The sequence below is a fragment of the Carassius gibelio genome, chromosome B13 (genome assembly GCF_023724105.1).
Source record: "Carassius gibelio isolate Cgi1373 ecotype wild population from Czech Republic chromosome B13, carGib1.2-hapl.c, whole genome shotgun sequence".
NCBI lineage: Eukaryota > Metazoa > Chordata > Actinopteri > Cypriniformes > Cyprinidae > Carassius > Carassius gibelio.
The window spans coordinates 21,444,079-21,463,131 of NC_068408.1; the positions used below are offsets into that span (position 1 = coordinate 21,444,079).

Below are 19,053 nucleotides of genomic sequence, written 5' to 3' on the forward strand. Positions count from 1 at the left end.
AGGTGGGTAAAGATGATCTGGATGGATCTAAGGCAGCAGTGACTCCAGGTTCAAAGCCCATGACCTATCCTCTCATTAACCAGTACAGTTTAACTCTTGGTCAGGACACGGGTCTGCATGACACCAAATCCCTCATCAAGTGTGTGGATTCGCTTTCCTTCATCGTACGAGATGCCGCCCATGTCACTCCAGAAAACTTTGAGCTTTGTGTTAAAGCCATGCGAGTGTTTGTGGAGGCGAGCCTAAATGGAGGTATGTATCTCTTATACAACAAACAACCAGAGTCAGAATTTAACCGGGGGTTTTGGTAAAAACGCTACTGAAATGAATAAAAGTTCCCTAAAATTCAATATACAAGATCAAAAAATCCCCCTGTACTCATTCTGGTTAAATTTATGATATAGTTAAGCAATATCACATAAGCATGTGTGCTGTTCTTCACAAATACCAGCACAATTATAGTACTGGTTTTGATCAAATCGATTGAGTGAATAATTCAATGACTCATTCATACAAAGTCCCTTGCTTCATTCCCGAAATCTTAATGACTCTAGGCCTCACTTTAGACGGTAGCTTATTGCCACTTAATGGTGTGTGTGTGTCTATATATATATATATATATATATATATATCTCATAGCAGTATTAATGCAATTGTAATTTTAATACTTTGCCACCTCTGCAGTGAAACGATGGCTTTTGTTGATACTGATTTTATTTGATTGGTAACAGACCTATAGTGTATTTTTCTAATTAAAGTTACTGACAAATATATTTAATACAGTTAGAAATCAAATGCCCCCTGCTTACGCATGCGATGTGAAATGGTTATTTCTTGTATACTTTCATAGCTGAATATGGAGACCATTGACATTGAAACCTGCCCATCTTGTGGGATACAAATGAAAGATCTAATAAATATGAATTATCATCTTCACATAACCACATGACACAGCCATTGCTCCGTTTTACATGTTGCCACGTTAACAAAATATTCAGTGTTGCTACAGTACAAGTTACAATTTAAACACTGAAACTGCCATTCCAAACAAACCTATTGGAGGACATTTTATTTAAAGTTAAAGTTTGACTCCTTGGGGGATTAGAGTGTCTGCCTCACTTCCGTGGCTTTGTAATTGGATGTGTCAGTGCCTGTAAGCTCTTTAGTGCTGGATCTTGAGCTGTGCTCCACTGGTGACTCATTTAACTTGGGGGCAATTCAACCGTCTTCTGTGCCCTCTCCATTTATCCTTCACTCTGTCTCTCAGTTCTTCTATTTAGGGTGGTCGGCGATCTACAGTAGGCTTAGTCAAGACTCTTTCAGCACTCTGTAGCTCTGCTCTGCCATTCGCCAAGGCCTTTTCATGAGCTGGAGGCCTCTGTTTACATGGGAAGGTACCTGCTGTCATCAGGGGCTTACGTGCTCACTTTGAGGGCGGCAGATCCCCGTTTTGAGTTTTGAACATCTAATGGATGCAGTACTGCGATTAATGATATGGTAGATACCTGCTCTGTTCTTCTTTCACTGGAAACAGAACACAACATTTTCTGCTGCAATCCCAAAATTGACCAAGATTTGTCAGAGACCGGTTCTTCTAAACAGCAAATGAAAGGGTGTGAAGATGGGCAGTCACATTGAGAAAAGGTCACAAAAAAAAAATCTGCACCTGTGATTCATTCTCATCAAGCGGTGCAGGCTTTTACCATGCTTGACAGTTGTGAGAATGGGGCGGTGTGCACTTGAAAACTTAATTAGATTTTCCTTGTTAGTCACTCTGTTGATTGTTTCCACGCCCTCCGCAGGCTACCGCACCCACGAGAAGAAAAAGAGCCACAAATATGACTCCAAATCCAGCCGGCTCCGAAAGAAGCCACGCGAGAAGGAAGGCACATCACGGAGAACCAAAGCGTCCAGTCAGCGGCCCACCCGTTCCCAAAGCGATGATGAGGAAGACGAGGGTGTGCCGGCCAGTTATCACACGGTGTCTTTTCAGGTTAGTCTGGACGTAAGTACAACAGCCCTTTCCCTAATTCCTAGATCTGTCCATCGTCATGTCTGCCGATCTGCTCAGTGGGGGTGAGCCGTGTGATCATTTCACATTTCAAACTCTACTGTAGAAAAAATAAAAGTTCATGCTGTGCTTTGAGGTTTGTTTAATTTTAGAACTTTTAAAATATTACTTGTCAACACTAATACCAGTACAATTTGAATTTCACCTTTTTAAGTTTTGATGCCACAGCAGAAACTAAAATGCTATTGAGCAGAGCTTTATTTAACAAGTTAAATGTGAATTATTAAATTACAAAACGAATTAACAAAATAAGTTAATTAAAAATGAAACAATAGTCCAAGTATTTCACAATTAAGTTCACATTGATTTAAAGCAAGCAGTAATATGATAAAAAATGTAATTTTTAGGTTTCTAAAAAAGTATTCAATTAAAAAAAGTATTCAAGTAAGAAATTTAGAACCTGACAAAAAAAGCTCTAAAGATGTCTAATGTTTAATTAAACTAAGTTTTGACAGTATTGTTATTAGATATTAATAGATATTAGATATTAATACTACAATTGTATTGATTTTTTTTTTCTTTAAATGTTTTTAATATGTATTTTTTATATATACAATGATATTACTGAATTTAATTAATTATACATATAGCCATATTTTGGTTATAGAAAATCAAGCCTATTTTTGTGACTTTTTTTTTAATTCATGACTACTTTTCACACATCCTAATTCTTAGTTTCTTATTTACAAAATCAGGTTTTTATTTCAGTAATTTTAGAAAAAATATGAATTATTTAAAATGGGGAAGAATGTTTGGAAAATCCAATTATCATAGTATTATGTTGTGTTGCTTTTAAAAATAATCATCTCTGACCAAGATGATTTTATTGCTTTATCACAGTAATGACTGATGGGTAGGGATGGGTACCGAAACCCAGTATTAAACTGGCCCCGGGGCTAAATTATGAAAGACCGCAGTATCAGTAAGATCTGACGGTATCGGTTCTGCTTTCGGTACTGGAGGAAAAAAAATAATGTACTATGTATTTTTGCTTAATAATGTTGTCGTGAACATTTAATCTCGCCAAACATTTCTAATGTGCGATCATATTAAGACGTTTGTCCGTGAGATCTGCGTGAACTCTCATGCACGCCGCGTAGGCTGTCTGTCAGTCTCACACACACACACCACAACGAGCGCACGCACATGCATTAACTGTATGTAAACTCCTGCTTAATAATAAAGAGTGACGATGGCGAAGAGATTTGCTTATTGTTATCGTGCACATTTTATCTTACCAAACATTTCTTATTTGCAATTTTATTAAGACGTTTGTCTGTGAGATCTGCAAGAACTCGCATGCGCGCCGCGGAGGCTGTCTGTCAGTCACACACACACACTCACACAACAAGAACGAGCACGTTACACGCATGACAGTACGAAAACTCCCGCTTAATACAAAGAGTGACAATGGCAGAGAGTGCAAAACGTTCCAAAGTGTGGTTATACTTCACTAGTTAATGCTGACAATATATATATATATATATATATTTATATAATTTTTTTTTTTTAATAATTTTTTTTAAGCTGCAGCAACTATGAACCAACCAACTCCTAACACCTCTGGTCCAAGACAAGCCCATTGTTAATTTTACATAAAAAAATAAAGAAATGTTAATTTCTGTTCTCAACTTGTTCTTAAAATAAAACACACACACACACACAACACAAAGTACCGATAAGAATACCGTTAAAGTACCGGACCGTTAAGCAGTATCGGTAAGAGTAGTAATACCGTTAAAACCTTAACGATACCCATCCCTACTGACGGGTTTTATGCCTTTATTGATAGAAATAGGCTCTTAAGTTTTAATTTAAAAAGGCATATTACAAAAATGGTAATTATTCAAATATAGCATTTTTTTCCTGTTGAAATATGACTTGACATGTCTTTGTGATGTTTGCCTGGGGAAGCATGTTTTCCCCATATTCATAACCTGAATAGTGCATATAAAAGCAATATCATGATGTCTGAACAGTATCAAATGTATAGCATGATTTTTGTGTGTTTTGTCATGTTCTTTCCACCTGTTTACCTCTCATGTCTCAGTATAGTGGTTGTAAAACAATCATTTCTATTGTCCCTATTAATAAGATGAAAGTGAGTCTGTTAGAAAAGCAAATATCAATTTAATACACCAGATATGCCCCTGAGTGTTCAGTGATTATTAAAACAGCCTGTTTGCCCATGTAGTTGTTAGACCTGATGCATACCCTGCACACTCGAGCAGCCGGCATCTACAGCTCCTGGGCAGAGGAACAGCGCCACCTAGAGGATGCTGGCAGAAAGATCGAGGCAGACTCTCAAACTCTATGGTCCAGCTGCTGGTGTCCTCTCCTTCAAGGTCAGAGACTAGCCAAAAAGCATATTAGCAAGCCTCAGGGTCTTTACAAATGTTATAATTTCATGTTATGTCTGATGTTATACTGAGTGCATTAAAGAGATTAAAGAGTTCACCCACAGATGTAAATTCTGCCATACTTACTCTTATGTCGTTAACCCATAAGACTTTCGTTCATCTTTAAAACACAAATTAAGTCATTTTTACTGATATCTGAAATATTTCTGTCCCTCCATTGACAGTAACATAACATTTGATGCTTCAAAAAATTTATAAATAGATGATTTTCCATAGAAAGTTTTAGTTTTATTAGTTTTACGATGTCTTCATGGACTTTGAAGTGTCAAAGTGGTAGTTGTGTAGACTGTGAATGAAAGGACAGGCATCTTTCAGATTTAATTCATAACTATCTTCATTTGTGTTCTGAAGATGAACGAAAGTCTTCCAGGTAAGAGGGTAAATAGAATTGTCATTTTTGGGTGAACTATCCCTTTAAAAGATGTTATAGATGCTCTATAACTTGTGCGCTTTGGTCTTGTAGGTATGGCTTGGTTGTGCTGTGATGCACGGAGGCAAGTCCGCATGCAAGCTCTCACCTACCTACAGAGGGCACTTCTTGTACATGATCTACAAACTTTGGATGCAGTGGAGTGGGAGTCCTGCTTCAACAAGGTAAACTAGTTCTGTTTGGCTGTATAGTGTTAGTTTAACATGCATTTAAATTTTCAGGAAACTGCAGAAATGATGGTGATTTCTGTCTTTTTTTTTTAGGTCCTGTTTCCTCTGCTGACAAAACTCCTAGATAACATCAGTCCAGCTGATGTGGGAGGCATGGAGGAGACCAGGATGAGGGCCTGCACACTGCTTTCTAAGGTCTGGCCTTGGGCTTCTTTGCTTAATAATCCTAATAACTTCAACCTTATTTAAAGAGTGACTGTAAGTGTCTCTGTCTCCTCAGGTGTTCCTGCAGCATCTCTCTCCTCTGCTCTCTCTTCCCACATTTGCTGCCCTCTGGCTCACCATTTTAGACTTCATGGACAAGTACATGCACGCCGGCTCCAGCGACCTTCTGGTAAGATGCTCTCAGATAGCAAGGGATATTAAAGGAACCTGTTCTCAATCTTTTACCTTTATGTCATCTCAAACCTGTATTATATCAACAATGACTAAGAATTCAGTGTATTTTTGTAGCAAAGGTGTAGTATTGACTTGGAAAATTGTGGATTGTACAGAATTCGCATGAATGCACTGTATGAAACTCTGATACTTGTTTTCTTTTTCTGAAGCTTGACAGTTTTAATGTGTAGAAAACAGTAGCTCAAATTTCTTTTTAGCATTTTTCATACAAGAAAGAAATGCATTTGGAACTATATGGGATTAAAAAAATGCCTTATTGCGCTTAAACTGTCAAAAACAAACAGTATTTTGCCAACCACACTCAAAGTTCATGCAAACACAGTTGTGTCTTAAGTGAATGTAAACTGTTGAGAGAAACAGTTAATAAGAATCAATGTATATGAAAAAAAATCATACAGTGAAGACTGCAATCTTGAAAAATAATTAAGATTGTTAAGAATCGTGTTCCTGTCTGAAATAAATTGTGATATGTTATTTTGCTATCAATCATTCCTAAATATGTTCATAGTTTTACAGCAAAAAAGTGATTAAATCCTGAGCGCTGATGAGTCTGTGTGTAACTTTGGTGCACAGCTGGAGGCCATCCCTGAGTCTCTGAAGAACATGCTGCTGGTGATGGACACAGCAGGGATCTTTCACAGCGCAGACTCGCGTACAGGCTACTCAGACTTGTGGGAAATCACCTGGGAGAGAATTGACTGTTTCCTGCCCCATCTGAAGGAGGAGCTCTTCAAACAGGCTGTCATTTCAGGTACTGAGCACAAACATAATACTCACATTTAACATTTGAGTTCAACCATGCACAACACAGGTTTGGATTTGGTTAGCTGAAATCCTCTTTTGCTGGTTTTTGTTTTTCGTACAGAACCTGTGTGTAATCATCCTGTGGAGCCCGTCCCACCGCCTGCTGCCGTAACCCCAGCCTCTCCCCCTGTGCCAGCCCCCTCACCAGTGCCAGCTGCCCCGGCAGAGCCAAATATCCCCAGCAGACCCGAGTCACCTCAGGATACGCCCACACCTAGTGCCAACGGTGATCGTAAGCATCATTTAGACACATCTAACATATTGAATAGGAGTGGGTAGTATAATGTACTATGGGTATAGTTTTCACTAAAGGTTTACTTTTCACTAAAGCTACATTTATTTAATCAAAACTGAATTTTTAAGCATCATTACTACAGTCTTCAGTGTCAAAGGATCCTTCAGAACTCACTCTAATATAAAAATTAGGTGCTCCGTTGTTATTAGTATTCATGTATCAATAATGGTTGTCATTATTAAAAAATCTAATATAAAAAAAATCATTAAAAAAAGATAGATTTTTTTTATTGTTTTACTGCTTAATTTTTTTTATATGATATAAATTGCATGCATTCTTGCTGAATAAAAGTTTTCTTTTACTTCAAACTTTTGGAAGGCAGTGCATAATGGTTTTCACAAAAATTGATAATGGAACTAATGATGCACAAAATTCAGTTTATTCAACATTGATGACATGAAATGTTTTCTTGAGCAGCAAATCAGCATATTAGAATGATTTCTGACGGATCACGTGATACTGAAGACTGGAGTAATGTATGGGATGGAATTAGACTCAAAATGATTAATAGATGCACTCAAAAATATCAGTGTAGTACATCAATTTTATACATATATCTTACGAACCACAAATGTCTTTCAATTTGATTCGGGATTAAATGATTGTGCAGCGATTAGTACATATACAGACATGTTTGCAAATAAAAATGTTCTGTTCTGCATTAATATATCATAAATTGCTCATGCAAAAAGGAATCCATGCATATGTGGATCAGTTGACGCTCGTGCATTAATGACGTCTAGTTCGAGTCGATCTTGTTTGGTTCATTTGGATTTTCGCAGTTTTCAGCATTTCACTTCCCAGACACAGTGCAATTCATTAACGTTTACACGATTGACAAAATTTGCTAATGTGTTTCACTACACTGAAACAAATCTTTTTTTCAGTGTAGAATTATATTGATGATAAAAATAATTATATTGATGAATTGCACTGTGCCTTGTTTGTTAGTAGTTGTGTGTGTGTGGGGGACGTGAAATGCTGAAAACTGTGAAAATTAAGTCTCAAAATCCAAATGAACCAAACAAGATCAACTCGAACTAGACGTCATTGATGCACGCGTGTCAACTGATCCACATATGCACATATTCCTTTTTGCATGAGCAATTTATGATATTTTAATGCAGAAGAGAACATTTTTTATTTGCAAACATGTCTGTATATGTACTAATCGCTGCACAATCATTTAATCCCGGATCAAATTGAAAGGCATTCGTTTGTGGTTCGTAAGATACATGTATAAAATTTATGTGGTACATTGATATTTTTGCTTGCATCTATTAATCATTTTGAGTCTAATTTCATCCCATAGTAAATTCAGCTTTGCGTCAACGCAATAAATTACATATTGAATATATATTCAAATATATTTTGAAAATACATTTAACAATTTCACATTATTAGTTTTTTTAATGTATTTTTTTTTCTTTTTTTTTTTTTTTTACCATAATTGAACAAATATATGCAGCCTTGGTGAGCATAAGACTTCTTTCGAAAACAACAATAAAAAAGTAATTATTTTAATTATGTGGAAAACTATGCATTTATGACATTCTAATGGATAGAAAATTCTAAAGAACAGCATTCATTTACAATAGTTTTTACTGTCACACCAGTGCATAGTTTCTGAATAAAAACATTTACTGTATTTTTCGGATTATAAGTCCAACTGAGTATAAGTCGCATCAGTCCAAAAATACGTCATGATGAGGAAAAAAAACATAAGTCGCACTGGACTATAAGTCGCATTTATTTAGACCCAAGAGAAAACAGAGCGCCCTCTCGCGGCTGGAGACGGTAATGTTTTCTATTGGTTCATTTCTCTCAGTTCATGTCAAATTAATTTTGATAAATAAGTCGCACCTGACTATAAGTCGCAGGACTGACAGACTATATAGTCTGGAAAAATATATTTATTTATATACATATATATAATTGTGAACTTTTCTGCTCTCGTTCTTCTGTGCAGGATCAGATAGATCATCTCCAGTTCCTCCATCAACACCCCCAATGCCCACTCCAGCAAAGATGAGTCCTCCTGAGTCCCTGCGGTCTCCTCTGGGCCAGTCTCCGCTCATCCTTCAGCCTCTCGCCTCTCCACTGCAAGTGGGCGTCCCGCCGATGTCCCTGCCAATCATCCTGAACCCAGCTCTAATAGAGGCTACCTCACCAGTGCCCCTGCTGCCCCGGCCCAACACAGACTGACCCACCCCTCAAACATCAGCCCAAAGAGTGCATCTGAAGGAGAGGCATCTGATTTGACTGTTCTCCTGCACGTGTGCACTCGCTGTAGCCCACACTATTAAATTATGTAACAGCAGGACCTGGAACAAGACCGCGTGAGAGGACATTGACATGCATGGTTGCCTGTCCTCTTTTCAAACATCAAAGCAACTCCCAAACCACTCGGATTTGAATGTCCTTCGGTTAGAGATGTTACATAGATGATCATATTTATTCAAAACAGGGAGGTGGTGCCACCCTGGAGGACAGATCATTATTGATGGGACTGGATTTCGGTCAGTTAGGTCAGAGTAGATTTTAATGTATCAGTACTTAGGCAGTGATCACAGAGAATGGCTGATGGGTAGTGTGTACCGCACACTGGGTTCAGCTAATGAAACCGTGAAAAAAGAAAAAAAATCGACATTAGTGTTGCAGCTTTTATCACCGCTCCAGCTAAATAAACCTGTACAGTATGATGAAGAAAACATAATTTATTTTGACAATTCATATTGTTTCTTATTGTGGCTTTTACACTTTAATTATATAGTTTTGCCGTAATTGCTCCAGAGAAAAGAGTCAGAGATGTAGCCACGTAATGTTTGCCATTCATGGTTCATTAGTGAGAAAATTAAAAGCACAGTTCACCCAAACATTAAAATTCTGTCATCATTTATTCACCCTCATGTCATACATTTCTTTCTTCTGTGGACCTTCTGTAGACCTTGTCAACAATTGACTTTCTATTGTATGGACCAAACCATTTCTTTAAAGGAAAGAAATGAAGAAGGAAAGTCATTCGGGTTTGGAACAACATGAGGGTGAGTAAAGAATGACCGAATGTTCATTTTTGGGTGAACTGTCCCATTAAGTCCAGTTCTTTTGGTTCAAAACAATCTAATATGGCTTGTTTGATGACACCACATGATTATCGTGCATCTCTAAAACATTCCAGACACATCCCTGATGTTTTCAACTAATTGAACCAGCTAAACTCTGTATGTCAGGTTTTATTTTATTTTGATGGGTATTTTTATTGGTTAGTTGTCTTAAAGAGAGGTGGTTTTGTTGCTCGTGTTAATGCTGTATCACTGAAGCACTTCTGCTCTTTGTTGCTCTCCCTTTCCCGAATTTCTCCTGGACAATGCATCATTTCTTCCAAATATACGTTTCTGCTGTTCTTTCTATTAACTGTATCACTTTATTGCGGTGATCTCGGCTCTGGAAAGTTTACAGACCACTTTTATTTTGGTTTGAATTAATGAATGCTTCATGAGAAGTAGATCTCAAAAGAGAGTTATAAAATTCACTAATATAAAAGTATAATAGCTCTCAGACCTGCAGCTCCTTCCATCAGCCAAGACCACCCACGAGCAGCTCAAGTGTGTTCAGCGATCAGCGTTTGACCTGAGACGTATGCTGTTTGGATCAGTACCAAAACTGTAGGTTCGTTTAAGAATATCACTGTAGTTTAATGTAGATTGTCACAGCAGTGACTGCAGATCAACGATCACACCATCACAATCCTAAGAGATGGCTGTGAACAGATGGACATTTTCTTTTTTATTTTCTTTTTTTTTCACTTGTTGTATTGCGTTCTTAGATGCATCAGGAACTAATTCTGTAGTCAACAGGTAATTCAATGAAAATAATCTGTGTATATATATATATGAACAAAAGTTAATGTACTTTTTACAATGTAATAAATATATGGTAAAATATCCTAATCCTGTTTCATTGTTTTCTCTTGCAGGTCAATTATGTTTTATATCTTTAATTTGAATAATTTAGGAGGCTAAGATCCAGAGGGGCAGAATGAAGTTCGGCCAAACTTGAAAATTCTGCTATTCGTTCACCCTCATGCCGTTTCAGACCTGAAGAAATGTTAAGAAAGGGTTTTTTTTTTTTTTTTTTTTTTCATACAGTGGAATTCAATGGTAACACAAACAGTTTGGTTACCAACAAAGTCAGGTTTGGAATGACATGAGGGTGAGTAAACGATGACAATTTCCATTTTTTTGCAGACTATGACAATCTCTTTAAGCTACATTGGAGATCCGATTTATATCGATCGCCAAGCTCATAAAGTTAAAAGCTAAAGTATTTAATAAGTCACATGACTAGTTAGGGGTTGCCAGTGATGACATCTGATGCATCTAACGTTTCGAGAAGTTCTAGCCAAGGGAACTTTTGCAGCAGTTCACAACTTGCATTTCATTCTGTTCCTATTCACCTTATTTTTCCCCGTAAGAGCTGGTGCGGCTATTTGTCAATTTTATGTGCAAGGCTTCCGGTCCACTATTCCGGTATTTTTAGCTGTACAATACATCTCGTTTTGCTGCTTGTCATTGCAAATTGGTGGTACATGTGGTACCAAACCTGTATGACTGACTTTCTTCTGTGTAACACAGATGTTTTTAGTCCACTCACTGGGAACAAAGGGAACCAAAACTGTTTGGTTGCCAACATTATTCAAGATATCGTTCATATTCTGCGGAAGAAAGAAATACCCACAAAGGTTTGGAATGACACGAAGATGAGTAAATTAATTTTGGGGTGAAGTCGTGTGTGAATGGAAACTTGTATGGAAAAAGAGAGCTCAACCTGTGGTGTAAAACTTTTTTTTATTTCAAAGCAGAACAAGAAACACTTTTTTTTTTTTTCTCGATAAACCAAAACGGTCAGAAACCACACATGATATCTAGCCAAAAACAACGGTCAAAAGTTCAACTCTGAACATGGAATGTAAAAAGATCATTCTAAGGATAAAAATGGCAAACGATGAAGATTAAGTTGATCTAGTCTAAATGAATGTCTTTACTTTAAAGGAGAACAGTGAAACATAAATGTGTACAGTACATCACTCACAAATATCCTTGTTTAAACACCTTCAAATAATCTGTTGTCAAAAACATATACCTACAACATCTTTCACCAAGCTGCACTACACTCCACTTATTACGCTCCTACTAGCCTTGATGCACTCTCCGCTAAAGCTCACGTTCAACTCATTTCACCTTCCCACGACGGCCAGGCCGACAAAACCAGTCAAAGCAAACTAAAACAGAGCTGCATCGAGGCGTTACACTTTCAAAAGAAATCAAACCCATGACTCCACATCACTTGGCGTCCATCTTTGCCATCTCCTGCAGGTATATCCCAATGCTCTCGCTGTCAAACAGAACAAAGTAAATGTTCTTCAGAGAGGAGGTGGTTGCTGAGACAAAATGGTTCGAAATGGCCTTCAGTATTAGCTGGGCTGCTGTCTGCTTTGGGAAACCATTTCTGGGGGAACAACAATCAAAGAGGTGAGATGATTTCTGGTTTCTAGGAACTATTTCTCACCACATTTGCATGGAAACAGAACTATTCACGATTGTGATGCTCACCGTCCGGCGGGTAGCGAAGGGAAGGCCACCGACTTGAGCTTCTTCTCCTCGGCAGCAGACAGACAGTTCTTGACTGTTTTCTCCAGCTGATCTTCGCACTTCTCTGAACCCCACTGAGGAACGTGACAATGGATGATGAAACGTGCTGCCATCCCATTGGCTTGACTCACAGCCACTGCAGAGCAGAGGGAATAAGAAAGACTCCAGTCAGAACAGCAGCAACAAGCACAAACGTCTTGCTTCAGTATCTACAGGGGATTTATTACTGCTTCCCACACTTTTTGATCAAAGAATCAAAGGACTGAGCGAAAAGAGTACTTGTTTTGGCCTTATTTGCCATGGTATGTCAGGTAACAATCTTTGTAGAACACTTCTTGGTGTACAAATGTCTCCAAGCTATAAAAATCTTCAATTACTATTGAAGATTTCACTAATTTCCATGACTTTTCCAGGTACGTTACTTTTTTTCCTATATTAAAATATTTAACAAGGTCATTTCCTGCCCCTTTGTACATTGCTAGAGCACACACACTAATCCGAGTCTGCTTGTGTCAAGAAATGTATGAGAATTCAACCTGATGCGACCTCCAGAGGACCCTGGCTTTTTCTCAGCTCCTTGACAGTCTCTAGGAAATCTTTTCCTCCTGCTTTCTCCAGAGCGTTACCTGTGTTACAGCACAGAAAATAAATCCGCATTTGCCACATATTTCAACATACAGGAAAACTGACACTTGCTACACAGATCTAGCATTTTACTATCTAGCAAATCTAATTGACAATAACTTAATAGTAGCTAAAAGCACTGACCGATTCCCTCTTTCAGATCAATCTCTGCGTTTGTGGGATTGATGATTCCCTCCACTTTGATCGTGCCGATTTTGCTGATTTCGCTCTCTGTTAGGGACAGCTGATAAACAAACCAGTTCACTCATTATTGCATTAAGTTTTAAATCATCAGTGTATTAGCAGATTTTTAAAAACCAAATTCAATATTTATTTTTTAATGAGTTACTCGATACATTTTACAATATATTTGCAGATGACCACCCTGCTGTCTAAGATAAAAAAATAATATCTGTATTGTTTAATTCTGTTCAGAATGACAATCAAAATCTTGATTCAACTACTCACTAGTTTAATCCAAGACTGTAAATATGAAAAGTGAAAAATATATGTAGGTAAATTACTAAATGTCCCTTGCATTCAAAGGTAAATAAACTTTATAATGTGCGCTCTAAGTGTTAAAATAAATTGTAAAATATTGAATATCTCCACCTTTTGTCCAAGGAACAAGCTTTTCGCGGAGAGAATAGTGAATCCCTCTCCTGGTCCGTCCTCCACTGTTGTGTTGGCATCTGCTTCTTTGTCATTCTCTGTGCTTTTCTGCAAGAAAGAAACCTTTTTCAGTATTCCTGCGGATAATCACGGCACCAGAGCAACACATGCACGACACTGCACGCACTTTGGGTTTGCGGCCTGGTTTTCCTTTGCTCTTTTTGCTGGGTTTCTTGATGGGTTTCCGGTTCACCCTCTTCTCCGGAACGGTCACCTGAGTCTCCACCTTCACCCTGCCTCCTCTCTTCTTGGAGAGCAGCTCGGGATGGATGCGAGGCAGAACGCCACCATTTGATATGGTCACCCCTCTGAGCAACTATTCAAGAATACAGAAAAACCAACTCATTAATGGCATTGCTACAAGGACAACAATAGTCAAAATGCAGATCCTAAAACATTTAGCAGAGCTACACTTCCGGTCAAAAGAAGCCTCTTATGCTTTCACATTAACCCTACCCGACCTCAGTCTATTTAACATGTAATTCATTACGTGGTTGAGTTCTTCATCATTGGCCACAGCCAGCTTGATGTGTCTTGGAGTGATTCTCCCCTTCTTGTTGTCTCTTGCCGCGTTTCCAGCCAACTCCAAGATCTCAGCTACAAAAACATCAGTGCAACAGAGACTCCATGTAAGTGTTCAATATAATGAAATGATTGCATAATGGAGAATCTGGATTCCCACCTGCTAAGTACTCGATGACAGCTGCCATGTAGACCGGGGCGCCCATGCCAATGCGATACTTATGGGTTCCTGTGCGCAAGTAACGCATCATCCTCCCGACAGGAAAAATGACTCCCGCCCGGGCAGAGCGAGACAGCTTGGTGATCTTTTTCTTTCCTCCTCTGGCTGACATCCTGCCTTTTCTGTGGAGAAAAATCAAAGGTCTTTTGATCAAGGTAATGATCCCCGTAATCGAAACATCAGTCGTGCGAGTGACCGAGAGGACCCACCTCCTCTTGACTCACAGTGCCACTGGATGGAGAACCTACAGAGGAATCAAGACAAAATGATCCATTCATCAACATCTCTGAATGTAAACTCAACAGTCTCCATCTGCGTCAACAGATATACATTATTCACATTAATGACTAAATTAGTGATGAGAACAAAGCTAATACATGGGCACATTAAAAAAGTTAATGCTTTTTGGCCACAATTTAAGCTTAAAGGGAGGGGACTTTTCATTCCACTGACTTCTGATGAAGTCAAAACAAAGAGTTCAAATTTGTTTAACGCAGATCAGCAAAATTGCATAGCAAGATGATGTATGATCAAAAAAAATTGTAATCTGAACATCACATATTGACTACTTGGCTAAAATCAAAGAACACACACTTCAAAGCTGCAGGTGTGCACTGTGGTGGGAAAGTGGAGAAGATGGTATATTATTTAAACATTTGCTAAATTTTTACATTTGTATGTTTATAACCAAAGAAGATGTGCATACCTTAAATTGTAGTGTTAATGCAGCGCTTAATAAAACACAATTGGGCTGCATTCGAAATTGGATACTTCCCTACTACATAGAATTCTGAATTCACAGTACTCATAAAAGAGCAGACAAAAATGACCTACTACTCCCAGCAAGATTCAGAAGATTTGTAAATGGCAGGGAAGGGACTCAATTGATGCTGGTAGGTCACGTGACAATGACAAACATGGCAAATGTAGTATGTCTAGATCACAGACTGTATAAAAACAGCTCTAGATTACATTCATTGCGCATTGTGGTGTACTCTCCCATCTCTTCAAGTTAACCCAAGTGTGACGACTTCTGCTGCTGAGAAACCCAGAAATGTTAAAAAGGTCAAATATTATTATACTTATACAGTATTGTTCAAAATAATAGCAGTACAATGTGACTAACCAGAATAATCAAGGTTTTTCGTATATTTTTTATTGCTACGTGGCAAACAAGTTACCAGTAGGTTCAGTAGATTCTCAGAAAACAAATGAGACCCAGCATTCATGATATGCACGCTCTTAAGGCTGTGCAATTGGGCAATTAGTTGAATTAGTTGAAAGGGGTGTGTTCAAAAAAATAGCAGTGTGGCATTCAATCACTGAGGTCATCAATTTTGTGAAGAAACAGGTGTGAATCAGGTGGCCCCTATTTAAGGATGAAGCCAACACTTGTTGAACATGCATTTGAAAGCTGAGGAAAATGGGTCGTTCAAGACATTGTTCAGAAGAACAGCGTACTTTGATTGAAAAGTTGATTAGAGAGGGGAAAACCTATAAAGAGGTGCAAAAAATGATAGGCTGTTCAGCTAAAATGATCTTCAATGCCTTAAAATGGAGAGCAAAACCAGAGAGACGTGGAAGAAAACGGAAGACAACCATCAAAATGGATAGAAGAATAACCAGAATGGCAAAGGCTCAGCCAATGATCACCTCCAGGATGATCAAAGACAGTCTGGAGTTACCTGTAAGTACTGTGACAGTTAGAAGACGTCTGTGTGAAGCTAATCTATTTTCAAGAATCCCCCGCAAAGTCCCTCTGTTAAAAAAAAGGCATGTGCAGAAGAGGTTACAATTTGCCAAAGAACACATCAACTGGCCTAAAGAGAAATGGAGGAACATTTTGTGGACTGATGAGAGTAAATTTGTTCTTTTTGGGTCCAAGGGCCACAGGCAGTTTGTGAGACGACCCCCAAACTCTGAATTCAAGCCACAGTACACAGTGAAGACAGTGAAGCATGGAGGTGCAAGCATCATGATATGGGCATGTTTCTCCTACTATGGTGTTGGGCCTATTTATCGCATACCAGGGATCATGGATCAGTTTGCATATGTTAAAATACTTGAAGAGGTCATGTTGCCCTATGCTGAAGAGGACATGCCCTTGAAATGGTTGTTTCAACAAGACAATGACCCAAAACACACTAGTAAACGGGCAAAATCTTGGTTCCAAACCAACAAAATTAATGTTATGGAGTGGCCAGCCCAATCTCCAGACCTTAATCCAATTGAGAACTTGTGGGGTGATATCAAAAATGCTGTTTCTGAAGCAAAACCAAGAAATGTGAATGAATTGTGGAATGTTGTTAAAGAATCATGGAGTGGAATAACAGCTGAGAGGTGCCACAAGTTGGTTGACTCCATGCCACACAGATGTCAAGCAGTTTTAAAAAACTGTGGTCATACAACTAAATATTAGTTTAGTGATTCACAGGATTGCTAAATCCCAGAAAAAAAAAATGTTTGTACAAAATAGTTTTGAGTTTGTACAGTCAAAGGTAGACACTGCTATTTTTTTGAACACACCCCTTTCAACTAATTGCCCAATTGCACAGCCTTAAGAGCGTGCATATCATGAATGCTGGGTCTTGTTTGTTTTCTGACAATCTACTGAACCTACTGGTAACTTGTTTGCCACGTAGCAATAAAAAATATACTAAAAACCTTGATTATTCTGGTTAGTCACATTGTACTGCTATTATTTTGAACAATACTGTATGGTAAGCGTAATATTTTAATGGTTATAGTTCCCCAAGTAAAAGTAAGTTCCCAGGTTAAGAACAGCAACAAACAGGTGAGAAACAGAGAGACTGACATACACTGGAGAAAGAAACTTGGATTCCTAGTTAATACGTTTTATTTTATTTTATAAATTAATACAGTTTCTGTGTTCGTCTCAAAGTCCAATCATAAGTTTATTACATATGTATTTGTTAAATATCCATGTAATTAGCAGGATACATCTTGGTGGTGGATATTAGGGATTTTTTTTTTTTTTATGGATGGATGAAATTTGACGTGTCCAGGACACATTCCTCAAATATTTCATGAGATTTACCCATATAAAAATCGTTTATAAGCACTGCATGCTATTCGTTTATGTTGACCAATTCACACAGTTGTATTTATTTTTTGTGTGGACTAGAAGAAGGCATGAAAACCACACCATTTAGCCCAAACTACACAAACATGAGCCCCGGTCTGCGAATGGCTGTGAAGTGTCTCAGCCTGCAGCGAGCTCGCGCCGCCGTCGCGAGTTAAAGGCGCAGCGCTTGTTTTAAGATAAACAGCGGACATTCATAAACACGGAGCGCGATTCCTCCCCGCTATAAAAAAAGTTTCGCCTCAAATGTGTGATAAAAGACCCGCCTCCTGGCAGCAACAGCACGTTAACACCATTATATTAAGTCAGGATGCGGTACGTGATCGCGAGGCCATCGCCGAATCAGTGATTCAACGCGTAAAATCAAAGGCCTCGCCTTAACTTCGCCGCTTCTCCATTAAACGCACACAAAACACAGACATATCTGTATCCCGGACAAATTAGGTCGTGCACAAATTCTTAATCTTGGTTTCTAACCTCGCTCCTCCCACATCAACTCTCCCCCATTTTGTTTTTACCTCGTTGCATTTACATACAGTAAAACATCGCAAGCGAATGATGCGTTTCAACGCGACGCGACACAACTGCAACGTTGTTGTTCTAATCAACGCATCTGCACGCGAGCTGCGTTCAGCTTCGTGTTTTATCATGCGAACGCGGCGGTCGTTTCGTCGCGCGCGTCTCGTACAGTGTGCTCGAGCCGTATTCGCATGCATCGCATCGCGCGCTTATCAACTCAATATCTCGTGCCAATATTTACCTGTTTGTTCTCTACGAATGCGTCATGTACGAAATATATCAGTCCTCTGACCGGCGCAAATAAGGAGGAGTTCCAAATTCCTATTCCCTGTCCTTGTGTTCTGAGTCTCTGCTGTTCGTTAAAATAAAAAAAAATTACAGAGGGAGAGAGAGAGACACCGCGAAAAACTACAGCAGCCAGTACCACCGTACTGTCGATGGAGGCAGGCTTTAGGCTACTGCTGCTTCTCATAAAAAAAAAAAAAAAAAAAACCATTGCATTCAAAATATGAAATACATTTAGAGCGCAGCCAATGCAATTCATGCTAAATGCACCTATAAGTGATTATATTATGCAGATATAATGCATTATCAGTCTCATTCAAGAGGCGGTTATTGAGAGCACCGTGCAAAAAGAATTCATCACAGACAGCTGCAGATGACTGGGAGGTTGATACTCACTGTAAAACCCTCTCTTCACCTGGTCTCTACGCGATGGCGTGTTGTTCTTCATTCATTTTCACCTCTCCTGGCGCCTAATGAACGCAGTCCGATGTGCGCTTTGAGAAATGCACCTGTGCTAGACCAAACTGGTTCTGCAGAGGGCAGTCAGAGATCAGAAGTCAGATGCGCTGGTGTGCTGCTGTGCTCCTCTAGGGGCCGGTGTTGTGTTATGTTGGGTTATATTTGCCCAGAGCCCATCAGACAAGGAATAGCGTTGCTCTGGGACTACCCAGAATCAAATCTAATTTAAAATGTACATTTCAAGCATGCACATGGCATGAAATATGTTTTTTTTATTTATTTTCAAATTCAAGTTACACATAACAGGACTGCGAGAAACATCTTTAATCAGACACACTTTGTTTTTCAT

The 19,053-nt window shown here is 38.7% G+C and overlaps 2 protein-coding genes across 7 annotated transcripts in view; one reads left to right on the plus strand and one right to left on the minus strand.

The window, feature by feature from the left end:
• The window catches only part of gbf1 (golgi brefeldin A resistant guanine nucleotide exchange factor 1), an 83,587-nt gene extending 72,988 nt beyond the window's left edge, over positions 1-10,599 (plus strand). For 2 of the 4 annotated variants that reach the window (XM_052573466.1, XM_052573464.1), the window contains 9 exons: positions 3-252; positions 1,803-2,005; positions 4,266-4,416; positions 4,955-5,085; positions 5,185-5,286; positions 5,372-5,485; positions 6,124-6,301; positions 6,416-6,586; positions 8,619-10,599. In XM_052573466.1, the coding sequence (XP_052429426.1) occupies positions 3-252; positions 1,803-2,005; positions 4,266-4,416; positions 4,955-5,085; positions 5,185-5,286; positions 5,372-5,485; positions 6,124-6,301; positions 6,416-6,586; positions 8,619-8,854 (1,536 nt within the window). In that variant the 3' untranslated portion in view covers positions 8,855-10,599. The remainder of the gene's footprint in view (positions 1-2; positions 253-1,802; positions 2,006-4,265; positions 4,417-4,954; positions 5,086-5,184; positions 5,287-5,371; positions 5,486-6,123; positions 6,302-6,415; positions 6,587-8,618) is intronic. The other 2 variants (XM_052573467.1, XM_052573465.1) reach the window with 1 other exon arrangement.
• Positions 10,600-11,479: 880 nt separating this feature from the next.
• LOC127970619 (core histone macro-H2A.2) lies at positions 11,480-18,772 on the minus strand. Of its 3 annotated transcripts, none has more exons than XM_052573273.1 (10): positions 18,642-18,772; positions 14,548-14,582; positions 14,279-14,460; positions 14,087-14,193; positions 13,724-13,912; positions 13,537-13,644; positions 13,069-13,168; positions 12,837-12,926; positions 12,262-12,436; positions 11,480-12,157 (listed from the first exon to the last, which is right to left on the minus strand). In XM_052573273.1, the coding sequence occupies exons 3-10, from the start codon at positions 14,448-14,450 to the stop codon at positions 11,992-11,994; spliced, it is 1,107 nt and encodes a 368-aa protein (XP_052429233.1). In that variant the 5' UTR covers positions 14,451-14,460; positions 14,548-14,582; positions 18,642-18,772; the 3' UTR covers positions 11,480-11,991. The 3 variants fall into 3 exon arrangements, with proteins under 3 accessions (XP_052429233.1, XP_052429232.1, XP_052429234.1); XM_052573272.1 differs by lacking the exon at positions 18,642-18,772 and adding an exon at positions 18,202-18,394; XM_052573274.1 differs by lacking the exons at positions 14,548-14,582; positions 18,642-18,772 and adding an exon at positions 18,202-18,393.
• Between the last annotated feature and the right edge of the window lie 281 nt (positions 18,773-19,053).